General features: G+C 38.2%; 1 protein-coding gene across 2 annotated transcripts in view; it reads left to right on the forward strand.

Annotated features, from left to right (window-relative positions):
• The first annotated feature begins 1,535 nt into the window (after positions 1 to 1,535).
• LOC118734120 overlaps positions 1,536 to 9,950 on the forward strand; it is a 27,740-nt gene continuing 19,325 nt past the window's right edge. Inside the window, exons 1-2 of one of the 2 annotated variants that reach the window (XR_004992337.1) lie at positions 1,536 to 1,707; positions 2,857 to 3,107. Coding sequence is in view for 1 of the 2 variants with exons in the window: in XM_036463832.1 (XP_036319725.1) it covers positions 1,672 to 1,707 (36 nt within the window). In the remaining variant the exon portion in view is untranslated. Of the gene's footprint in view, positions 1,708 to 2,856; positions 3,108 to 9,950 lie in introns of those variants that run through there. The other variant, XM_036463832.1, reaches the window with a different exon arrangement.

Here is a 9,950-nt window from a genome sequence, read left to right on the forward strand (position 1 = left end):
ATGCAATATTGTTTAGTTAAACAGGACTACAATAAGTCGTGTAGAAGGCCTACTGGGGAAACCACGTTAAAAAATAACGCGCCAAATACATTACACCACAAGTACAGTGTAAATTGTGCATATTATGGAGAATACAATTTTTGAATCGCCATATCTCATAAATGGTAATTCTTAGGAAGAAAAATGTTATTACGGTTTTTATAGACAATTGCATGATCTACACTTTAGTCTCATCTATTTTTGGGATAAACCTTACCGGTTTGCAGAAAAATGAAAAAAAATCAATTTATGTGACCTTTGACCTTGAATAAATTTTTTTGCAGACGTGGGATCGATGTGGATTTTTGACTTTTCATTCATAATGGTGTTCATAACACTCGTACCAATTTTCAGCTTTATGCGGATAATTGTAACCTTGAATGTCTAACTTGACCGGGCTATTTGCGTTGTATGAGTTAGGACAGTTTTTAGGTAAATGAGCGTTATGTTCATTGACGCGACATTCATATTGATTATCGAAGATAATTTTCGACCCCAATATCTGTTGGGTAATTTTTTTTTAATTTTTCAATGTAATTAAAAAGTTGAAATTCAGTACTTGTCGAAAAGTATCGAGTTCTCGATACTACTGAGTACTCATGAAAAGTATCGATGTTCTGTACTCGATACTCGTATCGTTCTATCACCAGTGGTACCAGTTTTGCCTTTTTGAGGCTAGCCGCCCTATTCCCACACCACTGACAAAACTCAGCGGCTGACTATTGCCTTTACTACTGCGCCTAATACTATGCCGCAAATTTATTTTAAGCTGTGTTATGACAATTGTCAGTTTTATTGTTATGACCTACTGAGTAAGTGACAACGGCGAAACAATGTTTATATTGTGTTTTAGGCGCAGTAATTGTGACAATAGTCATATGATGAATTTTATCAGTGTTGTGGGAATAGGGCGGTAGATCTAACTTTTTCTTTGTCGTTTAGCTTCGAAATTTAGGATTTAGCTTCGTATCTCTTTTCTAGCCTTTTCTTACTTTAAAACTAGCATTTTTTAAGGACAATCTTCCACAATATTTGCAGTAGCACTAAATTATTGTTCCGGTTCAGTTTTACTTGCGAATATCACCCAGCGTCATTGCTCCGTCCGTCGAAATTTAAAAGGTGTTCGCATGTGGCGATTTTGCGTTCAACTCCCGCAGGGTTGCACGAAAAAAAAGTTGAATGGCTGAATGTTGGCGGCGACCAACTTTGTTAAAAGCGATTAGTTGAAAGGCCATTCAACTAAAAGTAGAATGCAAAGTTGAACAATGCAAACGCCTTTTTATGGCGAATATTTTGATATTTTTTTATATTTTGATATTTTTAGCAACTAAATTTTTTTTCGTCCAACCCTGCGTGAGTTGAACGCAAAAGTTGCCTCAAAAATATGCTTTGAAGCACCCCTGTCGAGTGAAACAGTTTGCCAAATAGAAATCGACTTCGCCGTTTAGTCTGCTTCATTTGCGTGTAATATATACGGTTTGCTCTTCACTTTCCGCGCTCTAATTGAAACATTCACGATTGTAATCGTATTGTAATGTATGAAGATGTTTGGTGGTACAAATATACCACTACTTTGTCTTTAAGGACTATGGGTTTTCGGACCCTAAAAAAAGTGTCCCCTTCATTATTAAAATGGTTTTATTAAACAACTCAAGAAATTTCATGATCGTAAGTACTTTGATTGTCGAGATATTTACATTTTTGTTGCTCGGTGGTGCATTTGTACCACCTCTTTGTACATAAGAGTTAGTTACTACGTTTATACGTAAGCTATTTGCAAATAAAAATAATTTGCAAATACCTAACTCATTGTTAATTCGACGGTGAAAACTTTTTTTTAATATCGCCTGATCGAAAAAGAAAATAAAGTTAAAAATGACAACGTCTTGATTATAAAAAGACAATAAGATGACCATCGAAAAAGAAAATAAACCTAAGAATGGCGGCGTCTTGCGCTTATTTGCAAATAGTACCACTAATCAATACTTATTTGCGTGATTTAGTTATTTGCATATAAAAAATTAAGTCGGCGTTTATACGGGAAAGTTTACCATTTTGCAAATTGTTATTTGCAAATAATACGTGCGTATAAACGTAGTACATGAAATGTTGAAAAGGCTGGCCTTTTTTAACCTTTTATTTTGGGCCATTTAGCTTTTATTAGCTTTTTTATTTGGCCTATCCCTGCAAAAATCGTTGGACCATGTAGTCTATTTGTGGTAAATTGGAGTACTTACAAAAGTGTTCCTCTGTCATGCTGTAGCGGACCAACTGGTGTCTCTGCGCTAGCTTATTGTTTGTTATCCGATCACTTAATCACGTGATTGAAGTTGAGCATTTGAAAGCACATTTGCATGTCTGGCTGTAGCTGAACGTGTAGAGATGCTCGCTGTTAGTTCTTAGCTCCCAGCATGTTCGGGTTCGAATACCGTCAGAGGCAACATGTAATTTTTAATTTTTGTCTTGGTTTTTATTAATTTCGAAAAAGCATTTGAGAAGTGAAGAACAAAAGCGTGTACAAACGAAAAAATATAACAACAATGCCATTGTTAATATGTTGGAGTAGTTTTGTGCTACTCTGATGTAATGCAGGGATGGAGTATATGGTCCTGCCCTAGGACATCGCAATGTTAATTGGACCATATTTTTTATATGAATTGTGGTTAATTTTGGAGTACTCTTTGGTCCTTAGGGAGTACTCTTTACACGCAAGCATGGAGTAGTCGCGATTTTTGCAGGGATGTAGCTTTTTTATTTTTGAAGTCCTGGCAACACTGTCTATCACTACTAATACGTATTTCTTTATTGTCTTGGCAGCATTGCCCGATGTAAGCACGCCATAAAAAACATGAGTATCATAAACAGGAAACGTTACGTGGAATTGTTCAAATATAAAATAAATTCATGTAGATTAAAATGAAAATATGTTAAAACCAATTTAAATATATAATGGTTAATTTCTTGGTACCAAGAGGTTTTTCAAGTTCAAAAGGAGGCCAGAAAAGCCACAACCCAACTGTTTAGTTTTTCGCTAGTGGGTTGCCACTTTTTCAAAGCTCTTTATTTCATGAATTCGCGAACTATGCATAAACGGGACCACTTTTGAATTGATGAAATGAAGCATTCGTGAATTCCGTCGCATAAACGTAGTAGGTTCTTTCCCAATCCGGACCGGAGCCGGTAATTAGAGAATAAGCGAAAAGTTTGCTCTCAAAAATGGAACATAATCCAGAAGTACGGGAACGCAAAAAACCACATTTCGTGCCTAAAATTTGAGAAACAGCTGATTCTCGTTGTTTTTGTTTTTGTCACTTAAATGCAAACTCTTGGACATTGAGTTCTGGTTTCTCAAATTTGATTTTAAGTATATAAAGATTGAAAATAAATCAACAGACCATTTAATATTCCTTAAAAGCACCAAGTACATGTAGGCAACATGTAAACACAAAACAGCTGATGTGCACTGTGACACTATCAATTTTTAATGAATCTTTGGGTGTTAAGGCGCTGGCCCAATGCAGGCTTGCTTTGCTTGCTTAGCTTTGAAAACTGTCAAAAGTTATTTGGAATATACTAAAACGTTTGAAGGGTGGCCAAATGGCAGCTTTGCTTCACTTGCTTTAAGCGCCTTAAAGTTTCAAATAGGCAAATGTTTTATTTGAAAGCGTTTCGTAGGCTTTTGACAAAAAGATATGTTCCCGTTCTAAATCAATTCAAACAAACTGCTGCAGACTTTTATGTACAAAAATTGTCTTACGTAATTTAAAAAAATATATGTATAATATTAGTAATTCAAAGTTTAATAAAAAGTAAGCTATGTTTCCATATTTATATTTAACACTAGCCAATGCCCGCTTACTTCGCGGCGCCTAATAAGAGCTTTTGCGTTAGCCAATGCAAAAGAGCGTTTAAAAACAAAATTAGTCTGTAAAGTCAAATTTTTTTATTTAAGTTGAAACCACTAAGGCGCAGTATCCTCCTCACACATAGGCCAATAATAGCAACGCTGTGATACCATATGGAATACCAATCCCTTTTGGTGTCATGAGCTTTACTGATGGTCTTATTTCCACCTGTGACATCTCTGCCAAGCATGCGTAATCTTTTTGTATGATCTTGCAACTACAACTTTGGTGCGATGCGTATGCCAATAAAAGTTCTTATAGGGAAACTCAAGAGCACAGAAGTGCGTTTTCTGTTATAGGAGGGCCAAGAATCCTCCCTGTCCCACAGGATGAAAAGTTAACCGGTACATTGCTAAATGAGTCGAGCGATCTCTTAAGTATCTTTCAAATGCAGCAATTGATATACCTACGGTGATCTTTCCTTGTTAATTTACCACTTTAACCATTCGTGGTAAAATTTATGAACTGATTTCTGGGTAGATGCAAGACCGCATGATCGTGCATGGGGGCGTCAGAAAAACGTAACCCCATCCTTCATTTAGACATCTGAAAACTAAATTCGTATAACTTAAACATGGGACCAAAGCAGACCAACCACACGGGGTTTCTATACAGTTCGGCTGCAGCGCCATCCATTGGGTTCATTTTCTGCAAAACCATTGCTTACCATAAAATGAATACGTGTTATGAATTTCAACCTTAACTCCAGCAGCACTAATCGGGTAAATTTTTATCAAAAGAATTTTCCATCATACAGGTACATAGCTCACATTTAAAATTTGAACGAAATCGGTTAATAAATACGATTTTTATAAATAACTCTACTCCAGCACCACCTAGCGAGTTTTCTAGTAGCATGTAATTGGACCATATATGTATGTAAGATAACCTCCGACAACATCTATTCAGTGTTTTTTGAGTTTATTCCGAACAACGAAAACGGCTATCATTTTATGCAAATAGGTATGTAGATAGGACAGTTTATAGCGAAACTCGTAAAAGCAAAGCTCCATTCTTTGTGAAAAATTTAAAAAAATTCTTCGAAGTTTTCACATAAATTTTACCGTACTGAAAATTAAAGACGAAGTTACAATAGTTCAATGGGATTAGAAATCTAGGAGAAAATAGTTCCCAATCGAATGATACTTGCGCGTTTACGTAAATGTATATCGATCCAGCCTTTCCAATAATTACCACTTTTCGCCATAACTACGGTATTGATAACATATGTATGTAGCTGTGTAGAATTTCAGGACGATAGCGTAAGCAGTTCCAGAGATAAGCTATATGCGAAGTTCAGTTTGTATGGAAGGAAGGAGCCACGCCCCTTTTCCCAATGCATTTGCAATATATGCGTCAGTGCCAAGTTTCAGTTCCCTAGCGTAATTGGTTTTAGAGATATATTGGTTTTTTACGTTTTAGTCTGTATAAGAATTTTAGGGTATCCCGAGCTACATACCGAGTAAATTTTAGGTCAGAATATTTATTTTCAAGGTGTTGCCAAATATGAATCAAGTCGATGCAGCCGTTTAGTAGTTTAATGAAATACATTGTAAAGAGAACTGTATGAAATTGTAAAACGTGACGTCTCAGATTTCTTAATTTTTTGGTAGCAATAACGAAAAGTTTAAATTTTTTTTAGCGAAAAACCTTCCACACAGAAATAAAAAAAATTAAGTTTGTGGTTATATCAAGGCGAAATTTTGAGAACGATCCGTTCTTCTTCTTCTTATTTGGCGCTGTAACCGCCTAAGCGATTTTGGCCGAGTCCAAAACAGCACGCCAGTCATTTCTCTTCTGTGCTAACTGACGCCAATTGAAAATGCCAAGTGAAGCCAAGTCCTTCTCCACCTGGTCTTTCCAACGCAGAGGAGGCCTTCCTCTTCCTCTGTTACCTGCATCGCGGCCCGCGTTGAATATTTTCAGAGCAGGAGCGTTTCTGTCCATCCGAACGACATGGCCAAGCCAGCGGAGCCGCTGAATTTTAATTCGCTGCACTATGTCTATATCGTTGTAAAGCTCATACAGCTCATCGTTAAATCGTCTGCGATATTCGCCATCACCAACGCGTAAAGGTCCGTAAATCTTTCGCAGAATCTTTCTCTCGAAAACTCCAAGAGCCGCCTCATCAGATGCTTTCATTGTCCATGCTTCCGCGCCATACACCAGCACAGGCATGATGAGTGACTTATAGAGTGTGATCTTTGTACGACGAGAGAGGACTTTACTTCTCAATTGCCTACTCAGCCCAAAGTAGCACTTGTTGGCAAGAGTGATTCTCCGTTGGATTTCAAGGCTGACATTATTATTGGTGTTAATGCAGGTTCCCAAATAAACGAAGTCGTCTACTTTTTCAAACTTGTAACTGTCAACAGTGACGTGGGTGCCAAGACGCGTATGCTCTGACTGTTTGTGTGCTGAAAGGAGATACTTCTTTTTGTCCTCGTTCACCACCAGACCCATTCGCTTTGCTCCTCTATCTAATCCCGAGAAGGCAGAACAGACGTAGCCATTGTTTTTACCGATGATATCGATGTCGTCGGCATACGCCAGCAATTGTACGCTCTTATAAAGTATTGTGCCTGAGCGGTTCAGTTCTGCGGCTCTAATTATCTTCTCCAACATAAGATTAAAGAAATCACACGAAAGGGAGTCCCCTTGTCTGAAACCTCGTTTGGTATCAAACGGCTCGGAGAGGTCCTTCCCTATTCTGACGGAGCTGGTGGTATTGCTCAACGTCATTTTACACAGCCGTATTAGTTTCGCGGGGATACCAAATTCAGACATCGCGGCATAAAGGCAACTTCTCTTCGTGCTGTCGAAAGCGGCTTTGAAATCGACAAATAGATGGTGTGTGTCGATCCTATTCTCGCGGGTCTTTTCCAAGATTTGGCGTATTGTGAATACCTGATCTATGGTGGTTTTTCCAGGCCTAAAGCCACACTGATAAGGTCCAATCAGCTCGTTGACGGTGGGCTTCAGTCTTTCGCACAATACGCTCGACAAGACCTTGTAACCTATGCTTAGAAGGCTAGTTCCGCGGTAGTTGGTGCGTATGGCGGGGTCGCCTTTCTTGTGGATTGGGCAGAGCACACTTAAATTCCAGTCGTCGGGCATGCGTTCATCTGACCATATTCTGCATACGAGCTGATGCATGCACCTCATCAGCTCCTCGCCGCCGTACTTGAATAGCTCGGCTGGCAGGCCGTCAGCTCCAGCAGCTTTGTTGTTTTTCAGCCGCGTAATCGCTATTCGTACCTCGTCATAGTCAGGCGGTGGGACAGCTACTCCATCATCATCGACTGGGGACTCGGGTTCGTCTTCCTCACTACTTTCAGCGCTGCTACCATTCAGTAGGTTATAAAAGTGTTCCCTCCACAATTTAAGTATATTCTGGACATCGGTCACTAGGTCGCCATTGTTGTTCTTACAGGAGTTCGCCCCGGTCTTGAAACCTTCCGTAAGTCGCCTAACCCTCTGGTAGAATTTTCGGGCGTTCTTCCTGTCGGCCAGCATCTCAAGCTCTTCGCACTCACGTATTTCGGCCTCTCTCTTCTTATTGCGGCAAATACGTCTCGCTTCGTTCTTCAGTTCCCTATAACGGTCCCACATGGCTCGCGTTGCGCCCGATCGCAGCGTGGCCCTGTAGGCGGCATCTTTTTTCTCTGCGGCTTCTTGACATTCCTCATCGTACCAGTTGTTCTTTCGGGCTCGCTGAAATCCAACTACTTCTTCGGCGGCGGTACTTAATGATCGGGAAATGTGGTTCCACTGCTCGCGTACGTCGGATTGTTGAAGAGTGCTCTCAGAGAGCAGGTGTGTGAGTCGAGTGGCGAATAAATTGGCCGTCTGTTGTGATTGCAGCTTTTCGACGTTAAGCTTTCCTTGCATTGTTGGGCGCACATTTTTTGCTGCACAGAGGCGGGTGCGTATCTTGGCTACAACAAGATAGTGGTCCGAGTCGATGTTTGGCCCTCGGAGTGTACGTACGTCCAAAACGCTTGAAGCATGCCTTCCGTCTATCACAACATGATCGATTTGGTTTCTCGTTTTTCGATCTGGAGACAGCCATGTAGCTTGGTGGATGTTCTTATGCTGGAACCTAGTACTACATATTACCATATTTCGGGCCCCGGCGAAGTCGATCAGCCTCAGTCCGTTATCGGACGTTTCGTCGTGGAGGCTGAATTTTCCGACAGTGGCGCCAAAGATCCCTCCCTTGCCCACCTTGGCATTAAAATCGCCCAGCACGATTTTGACATCGTGTCGGGGCAGCGCTCATATGTACGCTAACCTCATCGAACCTCATATGTAGTGCTAACTTGACACCATACACCTAGTCGATAGAATTGAGATATTGAAATTGTTATAACGGCATTCATTGTAGCTTTTAACTTTAAAATTTGTTGTGGAAAGAAAAAATTTGTAGCTTTCGTTTTTTAAGAAAAAATGGTATGTAGTGCTAACTTAACACCATACACCTAGTCGATAGAATTGAGATATTGAAAATGTTATAACGGCATTAATTGTAGCTTTTAACTTTAAAATTTGTTGTGGAAAGAAAAAATTTGTAGCTCTCGTTTTTTAAGAAAAAATGGTATGTGGTGCTAACTTGACACCATACACCTAGTCGATAGAATTGAGATATTGAAAATGTTATAACGGCATTAATTGTAGCTTTTAACTTTAAAATTTGTTGTGGAAAGAAAAAATTTGTAGCTCTCGTTTTTCTGGAAAAAATTGAGTTGCCCCTTTTTCGAACAAAATTTAGTATGTAGTGCTAATTTGACACCATACACCTAGTCGATAGAATTGAGATATCCGATATGTTACTATGCCATTAATTGTAGCTTTTAACTTTAAAATTTGATGTGGAAAGAAAAAATGTGTAGCTTTCGGTTTTCTGGAAAAAATTGAGTTGCCCCTTTTTCGAACAAAATTTAGTATGTAGTGCTAACTTGACACCATACACCTAGTCGATAGAATTGAGATATCCAATATGTTACTATGCCATTAATTGTAGCTTTTAACTTTAAAATTTGTTGTGGAAAGAAAAAATTTGTAGCTTTCGTTTTTTAAAAAAAAATGGTATGTAGTGCTAACTTGACACCATACACCTAGTCGATAGAATTGAGATATTGAAAATGTTATAACGGCATTAATTGTAGCTTTTAACTTTAAAATTTGTTGTGGAAAGAAAAAATTTGTAGCTCTCGTTTTTTAAGAAAAAATGGTATGTAGTGCTAACTTGACACCATGCACTTAGTCGATAGGATTGAGATATTGAAAATGTTATAACGGCATTAATTGTAGCTTTTAACTTTAAAATTTGTTGTGGAAAGAAAAAATTTGTAGCTTTCGTTTTTTAAGAAAAAATGGTATGTAGTGCTAACTTGAACTTTAAAGTTAAAAGCTACAATTAATGCCCTTATAACATTTTCAATATCTCAATTCTATCGACTAGGTGTATGGTGTCAAGTTAGCACTACATACCATTTTTTATTAAAAAACGAGAGCTACAAATTTTTTCTTTCCACAACAAATTTACAACAAAAAAGCTACAATTAATGCCGTTGTAACCTTTTCAATATCTCAATTCTGTCATCAATGGTGCATAGTGTCAAGTTAGCACTACATACTAAATTTTGTTCGAAAAAGGGTCAACTCAATTTTTTCCAGAAAAACGACAGCTACAACTTTTTTTTTTCCACAACAAATTTTAAAGTTAAAAGCTACGATTAATGGCATAGTAACATATTCGATATCTCAATTCTATCGACTAGGTGTATGGTGTCAAGTTAGCACTACATACCATTTTTTCTTAAAAAACGAGAGCTACAAATTTTTTCTTTCCACAACAAATTTTAAAGTTAAAAGCTACAATTAATGCCGTTATAACATTTTCAATATCTCAATTCTATCGACTAGGTGTATGGTGTCAAGTTAGCACTACATACCATTTTTTCTTAAAAAACGAAAGCTACAAATTTTTTCTTTCCACAACAA

The sequence above is a fragment of the Rhagoletis pomonella genome, unplaced genomic scaffold (genome assembly GCF_013731165.1).
Source record: "Rhagoletis pomonella isolate Grant_MI unplaced genomic scaffold, Rhpom_1.0 Rhpom_scaffold_00002, whole genome shotgun sequence".
Lineage (NCBI taxonomy): Eukaryota > Metazoa > Arthropoda > Insecta > Diptera > Tephritidae > Rhagoletis > Rhagoletis pomonella.